Source organism: Rhinoderma darwinii, chromosome 7, assembly GCF_050947455.1.
Source record: "Rhinoderma darwinii isolate aRhiDar2 chromosome 7, aRhiDar2.hap1, whole genome shotgun sequence".
In the NCBI taxonomy this organism is placed as follows: domain Eukaryota; kingdom Metazoa; phylum Chordata; class Amphibia; order Anura; family Rhinodermatidae; genus Rhinoderma; species Rhinoderma darwinii.
In genome coordinates this window covers 67,094,514-67,110,675 of record NC_134693.1, presented here as the reverse complement: position 1 = coordinate 67,110,675, position 16,162 = coordinate 67,094,514, and the positions used below count along the sequence as shown (strand labels likewise).

Below are 16,162 nucleotides of genomic sequence, written 5' to 3'. Positions count from 1 at the left end.
TGGTAATGGAAATGATGATTTTAGCACAGGCTTGGATACACTGGGTGAACAATTGTGTTACTAATTGTCACTGGAGGGTGCTATGACGCTGATCCGTTGCCGGGGCAACCAAAGGGGATCGGAGCCACGGAACACACGGGACGAGCGGAGCACACCGAAGGTGAGAAGATACAAGATTATACACCATTACTGCATCTGTTACAATTGGAGTGTATTAGCCAATGGGGGAATGTGCTTGGATACAGTGTAGGACTGATAACTGCATTCCTTGTACTGGGTTTAGGCAGAGATCTTGGGTCAGTGCCGATGCTTTGTGTCGCGCATCTTTAATTAGGTTTAAGGGGAAATTCTTTTCCCTAAACCTTCTTTCCAAAATGTTGCACTCTAGTTTAAAATTTCCATTCGTACTACAGTTTTTTTGGACTCTTCTGAATTGTCCGAAGGGTACGTTCCGAATCGTCATTGGACTAACACACATCACATCCCCGAGTAATTCCCTCAAGTTTTCAAACAAACGCTAATCAACATTGGACCACTATATATCATTGTCTCGAGCAATCCTCATAAGCCAATCTATCATTTGACAGTGTGTACACAATATGAACCTTTTCGGCACACTGATACTTTAGACCACTATGGGAAAAAAACAACCCTTTTTTTCTACAGGGTTCCCCAGCAATGAATACATCCTAAATCGAATTAAATGCAATATAGCTAACCTACCCCATTTGAAATAAATGCTTAAAATAGTGTTCAATTTTCCACTTGCTTACCCGCGGTGGCGTTCGACCCGTTGCTCTCGTTCCTTGGCTGCGGTCCCTCTTGGCTGTCCCGGCGTCGGGGGCGGGTCCCGCTGCCCCCCTTTTGTGATCTAGCAACGCAAGTACATAGTACTATTAGGCTTCTAAAGATTGTGACCAAAAAATGAGCACTGCGCAACTCTCAACATCCCCTAACCACACATCTTCCCCCAACAATACATTCCTTTTATAAAGGAATGCAGTTATCAGTCCTACACTGTATCCAAGCACATTCCCCCATTGGCTAATACACTCCAATTGTAACAGATGCAGTAATGGTGTATAATCTTGTATCTTCTCACCTTCGGTGTGCTCCGCTCGTCCCGTGTGTTCCGTGGCTCCGATCCCCTTTGGTTGCCCCGGCAACGGATCAGCGTCATAGCACCCTCCAGTGACAATTAGTAACACAATTGTTCACCCAGTGTATCCAAGCCTGTGCTAAAATCATCATTTCCATTACCAAATAGCACTAACCCCTTTCCAAACCAGTAATCCACTATCATTCGATCCCCTTTTAACAAAACTATTCACCAGTGTTTTGGATCGTAAATTTGGATATGTTCATTTTTATTTATTATATATTATTCATTTTTTATTTTTAATATTTCCCTATTGTATTTCCTCTCTTCTTGCTGTCCGCAAGTATTTTTTGTATTTTATGTATTTTATGTGCTGTGCTCTTTCAGTGTGCTCCGTGGCTCCGATCCCCTTTGGTTGCCCTGACAACGGATTAGCGTCCTAGCACCTTTCAGTGTTACTCAGTAACACAAGTGCTCGCCCAGTGCATTCAAGTCCGTGCTAAAACCATCATTTCCATCACCAACCAACACTAAACCCCCCCTTTAAACCATTAATCCCTTAGTACTCGTAAATTTGGATATTTTTATTCTAATTTTAATATCTCCGTACTGTATTTCCTTTCTCTGTGCTGTCTGCAAGAATGTATTTTATGTATTTTAACAAAGGAATGTATGTATCTGCAACTATGTTTCTATTACTACGCGCGAGGAGTGAAAGAAGAAAAGCCGGGTGTGACGTCACGATCGCACCTTGACCCCGTCAGATTTGGCGGTTTTTTCACTCAAGCTAATTTGAACCCACATGTTATATAAATGCTGTTAACTTAGTATGCATATGGCCTGAGGAAGACGCTTGTTCAGCGTTGAAACGCGTAGCCACTCATTGAAATAAAACTTCTCGTATATCATACTCTGGACTTTGTTCTCATCAATTCCACCACGCAGCAGCGCCCTCAGAAAGATCCATTTTTCCCCTCCTTTTCCCTTCATGTCACTTCTTGAGCCGTTTTTTGGAGCTGCTTTTCATTGACTCAATAGAAAAACCGCTCAAAAACCGGCCATAAAAAACACCGCAAAAAACACAAGTTGCTAAAAGAAAAAAACAGCTGAAAATCAGGGTCTGTTTTCCCATGAAAACAGCTCCGTATTTGCGGCCGTTTTTTGTTAAGCGTGTGAACATACCCTAAATGAGTTATCAAGAGATCAGTCTGCACAATAAATAATTTTTCCACACGTAAAGTGACCTGTGTTGCGTATTTTAAAATTTGTCGCATGTCAATTTATCTTGCGTTTCCGTCTCAAATTGTATCTGACAAGTTTATAGAAAAACGCACCAAGTTCTGCAGCATAAAGTTAGCACATTTTATCTACATCAAAATATAAGAACCGCACTTAAAACGCATTAAAAAAACGCTACATTAAGTGCAGATTTTCCGCATCAAATTACGCAACGTGTGCACATAGCCTAACAGTAAAACACTGCAAATATCTGCAACTGAAATGCTGAGAAAATGCCACTTGTAAACATACCCTTACTATGTGCAAGTTACCCAGCTTTCCCAGGTTCCTGAAGGCAAATCGGCCTATCTGTGGCATGACTTGGGAGTGAGGAGGGGGATCTAGGTAGATTTAGTATTCAGGAGTCTCTAGTAAAGGAGATTTATCACTGCATATCAAGGCGAATTTGTCTACTACGGCTTCACAGGGATTCTTTTTCAGCTTTTCCAGGCTCATGAATAGCAAATCTGCCTAGTTATACAATGGTAAATCCCCAACGCTCGTATCTTGGCATAACTAGGCAGTCTGGGAAAGCTGGGGAAAAACTTGTGCGGGGCTGTGATGGACGACATATTGGTTACATAAAATACACACAATACTGCCCTGATACTATATGATAGATGCACACAATGTGTCAGGGCAGTACAGTCTGTGGTCAGCAGTGCTGCCAGGATTCTAGTAAAGCTGAGTGACAAGTCGGTCTACCTGTATGGGGGACTGATCACTACTTTTAGCAGTCTGGGAAAGCTGCGGGGACTTAATAAAGGCTACACTTGGTACATACAATTTGTACATACTATATACTAGGGTTGGGCAATTAATCGGAAAAAACAAAACCAAAATTCAGCGCAGATGACCTACGTCTTGCGCATTTTATTTCTCTAGTTTTTGTTTAATTTTTTTCACCCAGTTTCAACTGTATCTGCGTACTCAGGACAGAGATACAGTTGTATTCAATGGCAGAGCAGGGCGGCCGTGAGCTGCTCAGCAGAGACAGGCGGGGGGCAGTGATGAGGAGCAAATGGATCTCCTCCACTCATCGTTGGAACGTAGTTAGGCGAGTATATATTTAATTATTTTTCTTAGTCACTATTGGGGCTGTGTGGGGGCAGCTATGGGGTTATTATACTGTGTGGTGGCAGCTGTGGGGAATTGTCCTGCGAGGGGACAGCTATGAGGGGGTTTATACTGTGTAGGGCTGCTATAGGGGCATTATGTTGTATGTGGCGGCGATGGGTATTATACCATGTGGGGGCATTATACTGTGTAGGGGCAGCTATGGGGGCATTATTGCTGCGTGGTGGCAGCTGTGGGACATTCTACATCTAGGGGGAAGCTATGGGGGCATTATACTTCATGGTGGCAGCTGTGGGGCATTATACTCTATGGGGGCATTATACTGTGTGCGCATTATCCTGTGTGGGAGGCACTATGGGCCATTATAATGTGTGGGGGAGCAGTATCAGGGGTACATTATATACAGCAGGCTCAGGGGATATATATTAAATGGCGTTTCCATAAAAATATGGGGCATGGCATGCAAAAATGGGTGTGACCTAAATCAACGTTTCTGTCCAACCTTAGGACCTTTTTCAAGCATGAAAAAGGTCCTAAGGTTGGACAGAAACGTTGCATCTGTTTGTTGATTGAATAAACCACACTTCTTGCTACATTGTGCTGCAGGATTTTTCTCTCTGTCTCTCTCTCTCTCTCTGTCTCTCTCTCTGTCTCTCTCTCTCTCTGTCTCTCTCTCTCTCTCTCTCTGTGTCTCTCTCTGTCTCTCTCTCTCTCTGTGTCTCTTTGTCTCTCTCTCTCTCTCTCTCTCTCTCTCTCTCTCTCTCTCTCTCTCTCTCTCTCTCTCTCTCTCTCTCTCTGTGTCTCTCTCTCTCTCTCTCTCTCTGTGTCTCTCTCTCTCTCTCTCTCTGTGTGTGTGTGTCTCTCTCTCTCTCTGTGTCTCTCTCTCTCTCTGTGTGTCTCTCTCTCTCTCTGTGTGTCTCTCTCTCTCTCTGCGTCTCTCTCTCTCTCTCTGCGTCTCTCTCTCTCTCTCTGCGTCTCTCTCTCTCTCTCTCTCTGCGTCTCTGTCTCTCTCTCTCTCTCTGCGTCTCTGTCTCTCTCTCTCTCTCTCTCTCTCTGCGTCTCTCTCTCTCTCTCTCTCTCTCTCTCTCTGCGTCTCTCTCTCTCTCTCTGCGTCTCTCTCTCTCTCTCTCTGCGTCACTAAACTCTTACGCCTCATGCGTTTTTGACGGCATCCGAGTGGCACCCAATAGTTTTCATGGACCCATTCACTTTAGCGGATGAATCGGGGCTGTGGAATATGATCCGAGTCTCCGATCCGCGGAAAGATAGGACGTGTTCTCTCTTTCTTTGGATCACTGACAGGACTCGGCCAGCGCACACGGTCGTGTGCATGAGGCGTTAGATTTAGACAGCATAAACTTAGACCAGGCAGTCTGAAAATGCTTCACGGTGCCGCACGCCACTTTTCTCTTTCTTAGTTTTCGTTTGGTGCGTTTTAAGCCTCGCTAAGACACACACCCTTCTCCAGATACTTTTTAAGTGCCTCAAGTAAGGCCCAAACATCTGTTCTTAAATGAGTCTAAACTGAAATTCACCACATTTTTGGGTTGGAATTCTATGTTTGGTGGTCCTTTAACAAGACTATTTTAATGTTCGTGTTTACTGAGCATCCGGTATTTGTGTTAAGGTGTATACACGCGGTGCGGTTATATTGGGTTTTGCAAAATCGTAACAAAACATTGTCGCTTTTCTGTGATTTGGCAAAAATCATAATTTCTCAAGCTGGGTATTTACACGAGCCATAATAAGATCTGCAAACAGCAGTGGGACAGGAACTGCCAGTGCCCAAGGTGGTGGTTTCAGAATGCGCTCCCTCAGTCCCTGAAGCAGAATAGTAGTTGTTGAATGTACAATTAACAATTCAATTGTCCCATATTGCACCTCTCCCCACCAGTGCCGGCCTTCTTATTAAACAAAAAAACACTGGTAAAAAATAAAGGCAGAATATTGCTTTTAATTTTAAATCCGTCTATTACCCCCATCCCACCTTCAATGGCGAACTTAGCAACTGACTAGTCTAGGCGCCTCTAGGCTTACACCATGGTCTCCCCCTGTAAAGAGCAGCTTAGGCTTCGTTCACATCTGCGTCGGGGCTCCGTTCATGGGTTCCGTCGAACCTTTCCGTCAGGAACCCATGAACGGAATCCAAATGGAAACCATAGTTTCGGTTTGCATCACCATTAATTTCAATGGTGACGGATCTGGTGCAAATGGTTTCCGTTTCTCACAGTTGTGTAAGGTTTCCGTCGTTTTGACTGAATAGCAAAGTCGACTACGCTATTGATTTAGTCAAAACGACGGATCCCTTACACAACGGTGACAAACGGAAACCATTTGCACCAGATCCGTCACCATTGAAATCAATGGTGATGCAAACGTAAACCTGTGGTTTCCGTTTGTTTCAGTTTGGATTCCGTTCGTGGGTTCCCCTGACGGAAAAGTCCCATGAACCGAGTCCCGACGCAGATGTGAACAAAGCCTTAGGATGTAGGTTTCCAAAGATTTAACAGAATGGACATTTCGTCTAAAAAATGATCGAAAGCAGCAAATTAAGTCAATAAAGAAATCTATATGTTGCATTTGCTGACTGTATATCTGATATTGATCCTAGGTGGGGCCTCAGCGTTATTGAAGTTTATTAGTCTCATTTTGTAGCACTTTATTGCTGTATTTTTCATTACCACGCTGGAGGCAGAGCAGAAATGTGGATGTTCCTTGTATTTGTGCGGCGTTCTGCACTTTGGGCACTTGCCTCTTCTCTTACTTTATTACTTACATATTGTGCGCATTCTGTTCTTTGAAAGTCACAACGAGGTTTTAAATAAATTGTAATAACTACCCACTCAACAAAAAGCCTCATTCATCTGGTGTCATCTGCTCCTGTTGTGAAGAAGAGTTCAGAATATTAACATGTACAATCTTTAAAGTGTATCTTTTTTTTTTTCTATTTCTATATTTAAACAGATGCACCAGAGGCAAATGGTCAAAGGGCTTGTCCACCAGAAGCGTTTCTAAGTCGCCAAAAGCCTCAAGGAAAAAAGGGTCCTGTTCAGAAGTTTACTAAGCAAGATAAAGTCCCTACTGCACGACCAGATCATCCCCCGTCCATTCAGAAGAATGCCTCATCTGCCGTGAACTTGCCCAGCTCAACCCAAAGGAAAAAAACACTTGAAGAAAAACCTAAACTACCAGTAGCGGACAACCAAGAAGCCACAAGCGAGTCACCTACTATGAGGGCAAAAGAAGACGAAGAGCTGTCAAAAAAAGAGGTGGAACTGTTAGTAAGTCTTTTCTTTTTCTCCTATTTTTTTTGTACGAGACCTTTGTCTGCGTCAGTCACCAATGAAACTAAAATACAAACACACTTAAAGAGGCTCTGTCACCACATTATAAGTGTCCTATCTCCTACATAAGGAGATCGGTGCTGTAATGTAGGGGACAGCAGTGCTTTTTATTTAGAAAAAACTATCTATTTTTACCACGTTAGGAGCGATTTTAGCTTTATGCTAATTAGTTTCTTAATGCCCAAGTGGGCGTGTTTTTACTTTAGACCAAGTGGGCGTTGTACAGAGGAGTGAATGACGCTGACCAATCAGTGACCAATCACGCTGTAACCTGTCATTTACAGCGAGATCTCGCGAGATTACGCTTGCTCTGCTGTAAGTACCACAGAAACGTTACCGAAGTGCAGGGATTGTGGATAGACATCCCGTCCTGGCTGGAAGGAATGTCTAGTCATTGTCTAAACACTTCAGTAACGTTAATATGTCAGTATAAGACAGCACATAGTGAATAACGCAGTGTCACTATGCGCTGACTAAATGAATGGAGAGAAGTGCATGACGCTGATTGATCACTGATTGGTCAGCGTAATACACTCCTCTGTACAACGCCCACTTGGTCTAAAGTAAAGACACGACCACTTTGGCATTAAGAAACTAATTAGCATAAAACTAAAATCGCTCCTAATGTGGTGAAAATAGATCGTTTTGCTAAATAAAAAGCACCGCTGTCACCAACATTACAGCGCCCATCTCCTTATTTAGAAGATAGGGCAATTATAATGTGGTGACAGAGCCTCTTTAAAATATGTATAGACTTTAAAATGAACTAAAAAAAACTTCTGTAATGATCAATCCCCTCTAACCCAGCCACAGGACTATGGCTCATGTATACAGTGAAGAAAATAAGTATTTGATCCCTTGCTGATTTTGTAAGTTTGCCCACTGTCAAAGACATGAACAGTCTTGAATTTTTAGGCTAGATTATATAAAAACAAAAAAACAATCACATACTCAAAATTATATATATTTATTTGCATTATGCACAGAGAAATAAGTATTTGATCCCTTTGGCAAACAAGACTTAATACTTGGTGGCAAAACCCTTGTTGGCAAGCACAGCAGTCAGACATTTTTAGTAGTTGATGATGAGGTTTGCACACATGTTAGATGGAATTTTGGCCCACTCCTCTTTGCAGATCATCTGTAAATCATTAAGATTTCGAGGCTGTCGCTTGGCAACTCGGATCTTCAGCTCCCTCCATAAGTTTTCGATAGGATTAAGGTCTGGAGACTGGCTAGGCCACTCCATGACCTTAATGTGCTTCTTTTTGAGACACTCCTTTGTTGCCTTGGCTGTATGTTTCGGGTCATTGTCGTGCTGGAAGACCCAGCCACGAGCCATTTTTAATGTCCTGGTGGAGGGAAGGAGGTTGTAGTCAGACTGATTAATTGAGTCTGTGGACAGGAGTCTTTTATACAGGTGACCATTTAAGACCGCTGTCTTTAATGCAGGCACCAAGTTGATTTTGAGCGTGTAACTGGTCTGGAGGAGGCTGAACTCTTAATGGTTGGTAGGGGATCAAATACTTATTTCTCTGTGCACAATGCAAATAAATATATATCATTTTGACAATGTGATTTTCTGTTTTTTTTTATATAATCTATCTCTCACTGGTAAAATTAACCTAGCCTAAAAATTCTAGACTGTTCATGTCTTTGACAGTGAGCAAACTTACAAAATCAGCAAGGGATCAAATACTTATTTCCTTCACTGTAATCCTTTCTTTGTGACGTGTTGGTGCCTATAAAGCGAGCCGGAATATTAACCCTTTCATTCGCAAGGACATATGTAATGCGCCATGTCTTTAAATTATTTTAGTGAATAGAATTTAAAGGCTATGTAAACCTTGGAAGACTTTTTTTTTTTTTCTCTCGGTGTCATATAAAAGCCTTCAAATGATACCTCAAGGCTTTAGTTGCAATATTAAGAGTGCAGCTCTGATTTGAAGTTGGGGAGCAGGATGAAAAGTTTTACTTCTTGTGTCTATGTAAAGAAAGGGTGGGAGGAAAGATAAGTGAGAGCAGGAAGAAAGCTCCTGCTCCAGCCTTCTAGTGACCACAGGGGGTCACGAGATACTGGAATTTTAAGGTTGTGTTTTTTAAATCTAATCAATGCATTTGTTGAATCTGTTATTTGAAGGTTGACTGGCATTTGGGTTCTTTAGTTCTGATGATTTTGTGAATCTATGTGTATGTAGACATAGGCATGTATAAACTCTGCACTTTTATTCTTAAGAGGTGTACATCTAAGGCTCTGCGTGGGTCAGACCTTTAGGCCCCATGCACACAAACGTGCTTTTGTGGCCACAATTCCCCCGAAAATACACGGGAGAATTGCGGCCCCATTCATTCCTATGGGGCCATGCACACGACCGTGGGTTTCACATTCCGTGCATGGCCCCGGAGCCCGGACCTCAGAAAAAACGGGAAAAGCCTTATTACGGCCGTGTTCTGCGGTCCGGGCTCATTGAAAATCACGGCCGTGCACATGAGGATTTAACCACAAGTATGAATTTCTATGCATTCTTTTTTTTTTTTTTTTTTTTTTACAAAATGTTCTGCTTTGATGCAAAATTGCAAAAAGGCGCCTATGAATGTAAAGTGTTTGGTGTCATTATCACAATGTGCCTGGTGTCTACTTTCAGAAAATGTGTTTTGGTGGTATAACAGCATTTTTTTGTTTTATTTATGTATGGTAAATGTCCCTGAAACCCCTGGCTGTGAGTTAGGCTACATTTACACGGGAATGACCGATTTACACGCGTAAATCTGGTCCGTGGGCGTTGCATAATGCTTCAGCGTGCTTTGCGAGTGCCATGTGTTTTTCACGCACTTGCAAGCAGTTCTCTTTTCTTTTTTTCCTTTTTTTTCAATAAAATTGATGCGTAAAACACGGTCAGCACACGGATGTGCATCCTTGTGCTGTCCGTGGTTTTCACCCACACATTGACTTCAATGGGCGGCTAGGTGTGCGAAAACTTATCAATATAGGACATGCAGTCAGTTTCACTCGGTAAAAGTAACATTTACTGTAAAGGATCTGCCAGGCACAGCTTCGGGGTTAACTCCCTTAATTAATCAGTCAGCACCTGAATCTACATCCCTGAGACTGACTCCAGCTTCCACCACTCAGGCTGGCAGGCTTAGGAGTGGGAGAGCCTATCGCAGCCTGGCCAGACTCAGCTAGCTCCCGCCCTCTGTCTATTTATACCTGCATTTCCTGTTCCTCCTTGCTTGTTATTCTTTTTCGTGTGGTTTCCTGGCCCAGCTACAGCTCCTTCTATTTTGTTCCTGCTCCATACAGACCCTGGCTTACTAACTACTCTTCTGCACTTCGTTTGATACCTCGCACACTCCTGGCTTGACTCAGCTCGTTCACCACTCTGGTTGCTCACGGTGTTGCCGTGGGCAGCTGCCCCTTTCCCTTGCTTGTATTCCCTTGTATGTTTGTCGTGCACTTACTGAGTGCAGGGACCGCCGCCCAGTTGTACCCCGTCGCCTAGGGCGGGTCGTTGCAAGTAGGCAGGGACAGAGTGGCGGGTAGATTAGGGCTCACTTGTCCGTTTCCCTACCCCCCGGTCATTACATTTACAATAAAATAATTTGGTTAGATTTATCAGTGTACTTGGGCCCCATGCACACAACTGTAGATTTCATCTGTGATTACGGATGAAATTGCGGACTCATTAATTTCTATTGGCCATCTTTCCGTATATTTACGGTTCTGTGTCCATGCCGTAGAAATGATCCGCAAAAGAAATAACATGTCCTATTTTTGTGGCACTGACTCGCCCATAGAAGTCTATGGGCGCTTCCGCAATTTCGGACGGCTATGGATGTGTATCCGTAGCCGTCGGATCCGTATTTGCGGACAGTAAAAACCATTACGGTCGTGTGCATGAGGCCCTAGTGTGTGCTGAATGCCATAATTATGAAGCCCAAGCGTCTTCTTTTCTGACACATACGGATGTGTTGGAAAAATAGTGGGTGGGACTTCAGAGCTGTTAACTTATCAACATTTCCTGACACATTATGGGTATGTTCACACAGGGAATTCCAACAGAAAAACCACACTAAATTGTGATGCAAATTTTCGGGTAGAATCTCCGCTGCAGAAAACAGTGCTGGGGGGAGCCAATACTTACTCATTGGTCGTTGTCATAGGGACGCGTCCTTCTGTTCTCCATGCAGCACAGCTTCCTGTGATAAGGCTTGGTTCACACGACCACATTAACGTCCGTATTTCGGCCGGAAGTCCCGGACCGAACTCAGTGCAGGGAGCCGGGCTCCTAGCATCATAGTTATGTACGACGCTAGGAGTCCCTGCCTGTCCGTGGAACTACTGTCCCGTACTGAAAACATGATTACAGTACGGGACAGTTGTCCTGCAGCGAGGCAGGGACTCCTAGCATCGTACATAACTTTGATGCTAGGAGCCCGGCTCCCTGCACTGAGTTCGGTCCGGGACTTTCAGCCGAAATACGTCCGTCCATTACGGACGTTAATGTGGTCGTGTGAACCCAGCCTAACACTGCAACCAATATGAGCTGTGCAGCCTGTGATTGGCTTTAGCAGTCACATGGGATTAAATGTCATCCCAAGAGGCCGGCCTGCTCGTACCCTGCTCTTCCTGATCCTGGTGGAGGTGGGTATCGGGGTAATAATGGGGTGGTTAGTGCTAGCCTTTTTACTGGCTAACACGAAGCCCTGCCTCAGTAATGGATGTCGTCAAACAGACAACTGGCTATACTAAGGCTCTAATAAAATATTTAAAAAAACAGACATAAGAAAATATTTTTTTATTGAAATAAAAACTCCCCCAAATAAAATTACCCTCTTTGACCATTTAAAAAAAAAATAATAATCAAATTAAACGTAGTCCAAACGGTCCAGCAGTACCTGCAAAACAAACAAATTAAGTTAGTAATATGCCACTGCTCCTTCAATCCTTGCTCCTACTGTGAATCGACGTGTAGTTAAAACATGACTTTGCTGGTGGTCCTGCATTGACAGCAGGCAGGGCCCGGCAATTCATTTGAATTAGCGGCAGCTCCTGCAATGACTGCCGCTCTTCAATGAAATGGCGCCTCTCCCCACTTTAATTGAGGGTCGCTGTGCATGCAACAGAGCATGCGCAGTTCACAGTAATAAGGACGCCAGCATAGGAGATAGGGTAGGCTCCTGTCCCTAGTCTTCTTTGCTATGGGTATGCCGTGTCGCACATTTGTATGTGTCGTGAAGAGACACATGCACCGTTGCTAATAAAGATGGCTGCCCCCAAAAAAGTAAAAACACACATCAATAGGGAGAACATTAAAATAATAAGACACAGGCCCATAACTTAAAACACATGAAATAAAGAAAATAAAAATTTTGTGACACCTTTACTTTAACCCCTTGACGCACCGGTACGTCATGGTGCGGGGGATGATGTTTGGAGCGCGCTCCATATGCTGTGGGTGTCGGCTGTGTTTTACAGCCGACACCCAGGACTAACAGCCAGAAGCAGAGATCGTGCTGTTCCTGGCTATTTAACCCCTCAAATGCTGCAGTCAATCGCAACCGCAGCATCTGAGGCGTTGAAAAGAGATGACAGCTCATCTCCCCCTCCCCCCACAATGAGATCGGCGGGTGAAGATAATTGTTATGGCAGCCCAGAGACCTAATGAAGCCCCCAGGGCTGCCTTCACCCTGCCTCTGTTAAGCCCTGCCTGTGTGTATATATATATATATATATATATAATCAGACAAAGAAATGGGGGCTAAGCCACTAAATATAAATAAATATGCAGTAATGCTAAATCTACTTACAAATAGGGAGGTTCTTAGTGCACATTTTGATCAAAAAGTGTTTGCCCACCTGCCACGACAATGCGACCTCTGTAAGGTGGGAACCTACGCTGCACATAGACCCTTAACTGGGACTAAGCCTACATATATATCAAGGAAGGAAGAAATAGGATCCAGCGCTGGGTAGAATTAAAATGGATTTTCTGTTCCAAGTTTAATGGATTGGGTTAAAAGGAAGTCCAGTTGTATGTGGTCCTGGGTGTGTGAGAAGTGGAGGTAAGTGTCCTCGGGGCCTACGCGTTTCGGACGACTGCCGCGTCCTTAAACTTGGCTGTAGTGATTTCAAAATCTGAAAACAGGACTTTGGAACACTGAGCAAGACCAGTCCTTTTAAAGGCTTAGGAAACCTTTGCTGGTGTGTTGTGTCTTTATTAGCTGATTAGAGTGTGACACCATGAGTCTACAATCTTCAACTTTTACCCAGTATTCAAATTTTCTGAGACCATTTTGGGTTTTCATTAATGGTTAGCCATAATCCTCATCATTAAAAGAAAAATAGTCCTGGAGATCACTGTGTGTAATGAATTTATATAATATGAGTTTAACTTTTTGAATTGAATTACTGTAATAAATTTACATTTTGATATTCTAGTTCATTGAGAAGGACTAGGTGTGTGTGTGTGTGTGTGTGGACAATCTGGAAAGGCAGGGCTGAGAGAGAGGGAGAGAGAGGGAGAGAGAGGGAGAGAGAGGGAGAGAGAGGGAGAGGGAGAGAGAGAGAGGGAGAGAGAGAGAGGGAGAGAGAGAGAGGGAGAGAGAGAGAGGGAGAGAGGGAGAGAGAGAGAGAGAGAGGGAGAGAGAGAGAGGGAGAGAGAGAGAGGGAGAGGGAGAGAGGGAGAGGGAGAGAGAGAGAGAGAGAGAGAGAGAGAGAGAGAGAGAGAGAGAGAGACTCTCTCTGCCCAAACCATTGATGAAATAGTAGGTGTATCTCAGACCACCTCCTACTCCATATAGACACTGTAGTTAAGCTGTCTGAAGTCCTAGATCACAGCTCTGTCCTAATGGAGCTGAGCTAATAACCTATGAAGCCGCTAGCAGTGAGGAAAATGGCAGATAAGCGTGCCCTATAAGCACTGACATAACATTTTTAAGATCACGACTACAGGTCTAAAACTACTATTTTACAGCTTTTTAAATACGTAAAATTTTGTGTGTGGTGTTCTGTTGAGCAGCGTAGAGTGTAGAGACATCTGGTGAAATGTGCCATGTTTTATGTTTATGCGTTGAAAATTGATATGTGGTTTTTATACCAACAGAAGAGAAAAACCTCGCTTGGACCAACTTCAACAAGAGCAACGTTTAATAGAAGAAAAAAATAAACGCAAGAAAGCTCTACTTTCAAAAGCAATTGCTGAAAGGTGAGATCAGCTTTTTTTTGGGTTCAGATAAAAACACCCAACACACTTCATTTTTAGTTTTTGCTTTTATCCAATTTTGATTCAGGTAAGGGGATTTTACAGCGAATGCCCTGGTTTCTTTGTCCCAAAAAAATTATCAGCAATAAATTGCTTGTAAGAGCAATTTACAAGACAGTCTTTTTATTTTTTAAGAAAATCAACATTAAGATACCTTTTAATCTAGCATCAATCATCAATGGGACCTAATAGGTGCCGGATTAGCAAATATTCTGTATTATTGGAAAGTTATAATAAATTACATTTAACTCACTTGTAAGCAGGGCCGATTCTAGCTTTTCTGCTGCCTGACGCAAAAATTGAAATGACGCCCCCAGATCTTGATTGGCATCCCCTGACTGTTCTACATCACTACCAGCCTTCTCCATTGCCTTGTACTCCCCTGGCATGCGCGGTGCAGCGATGAAGCCGGGCAGGGTAAACCTCACTGAACGGTGCGTGCCCATGGAGTACAAGGCAATGGCGCTTCCAGGAAAGTGATGTAGAACAGCCAGGGGGATGTCAACCAAGCATGGAAAGGTGGTTTTGGAGTTAGGACCATGTGACTCTTAAAGGGAATGTGTCGCTAGAATTTTTTTTTTTTAGTTAAACCGTTAGTATATACATGATTAGACATTGTTTTAATTTTTTTAATTTTTTCACAAGTCAGGAAATATTATAAATTAGATTCTAATTTATAACATTTCCATGTGCTGGTCACTAGAGGGAGCAATTCCCAAAATTGCAGAATTGGCATGTGGTAAAGCAACCTCATTGGTTTATGCTGCAAAATTGCAGAAGACACACTCGCTCTAGTGTGCTCCATTAATCCCCCTCCTTTATCCTGGCTAGTGCCAGGAGAAAGGAGGGGTTGAATGTTCAAACCTCCTACACTGTGTGCCGCCATTTTTTGAGCGAATGCACAGTGTAGGAGGATTGCATACAGTGGTAATCACACAGTATAACACGAACATACACAAACATAACTTTCCTGCCGCTGCCGCCGCTCCCTCCGCTCCTAGTCCTTGCTTCTGAACATATGTCCGGAAGCCGCGACAGGAAGTAGTCCTCTTACTCTCCGACCGTGGCTTCCGGTCCACATGAAAATGGCGCCGGATGTCGCTCGGCCGAAGACCTTCCTTTTGGACTGTGTGGGAGCGTCTCCCGTTCGCATTCTCTATGGGGATGTATGTGCCGTATTCCATCTCTGTATGTGTCGTTAATCGACGCATACAGAGATGAAAAAAATAATGGCAGCCCCCATAGTGAAGTAAAAGAAAGAAAAAAGTAAAACACACATAAATAAAATTTATTTTAATAACCCACTAAAAGCAAATGTATATGACATTTTTTTTTTTCGCGACACCTGTCCTTTAAGGATAGCGGCACCACCCCATGACACTTTTTAAAGCGTAATTAGCATATAGCGTGCACTATTTTAAAAGTTGTTTTTATAGATTTTCCTGAATATGAAACAAACATACAGGGAATAATTAGAAATATTGTCAGGTCATGTATTACCGCAGTGGCGGTTCAAGGGGTTAGAACTACCTGTTATGTTCCCATTAAATATACAATAAATTGCAACAATTCCATCTGCTCTGCAATTTTGTATTATAAATATATCCTAAATAATTACAGCACCGGAACAAAGCTCATACATATATACAGCTCCAAAACCAAACGCAGTACACAAATACAGCAACAAAACCATGCTCCGTACATCTATATAGCAACAGAACCAAGCTCAGTACATATATACAAAACCAGAACCAAGCTCAGTACATATATACAAAACCAGAACCAAGCTCAGTACATATATACAAAACCAGAACCAATCTCAGTACATATATACAAAACCAGAACCAAGTTCAGTACGTAAATACAACACCACCAAAACCAAGCTCAATACATATATCTAAATATATATATACAGCATCAGAGCCAAGCCCAGTACATTTCAGTACAGAGATCATTTGCAAAGTCAGGTTAGCAGCTTCCTGTATGACCTGAAAAAATGCTAACACCCCAAAAAATAGTACCCTCCACCATCTGTACAGATCATACAGTAATAGTTGGGCTTCGTTCACGCCTGCGTCAGGGTACCGTTCGTGGGTCCC

The 16,162-nt window shown here is 43.1% G+C and overlaps 1 protein-coding gene across 1 annotated transcript in view; it reads left to right on the top strand.

Moving 5' to 3' along the window:
- GORAB (golgin, RAB6 interacting) overlaps positions 1 to 16,162 on the top strand; it is a 50,428-nt gene that overhangs the window by 12,715 nt on the left and 21,551 nt on the right. The window contains exons 2-3 of the mRNA XM_075833498.1: positions 6,419 to 6,731; positions 13,905 to 14,006. Coding sequence (XP_075689613.1) covers positions 6,419 to 6,731; positions 13,905 to 14,006 — 415 coding nt within the window. The remainder of the gene's footprint in view (positions 1 to 6,418; positions 6,732 to 13,904; positions 14,007 to 16,162) is intronic.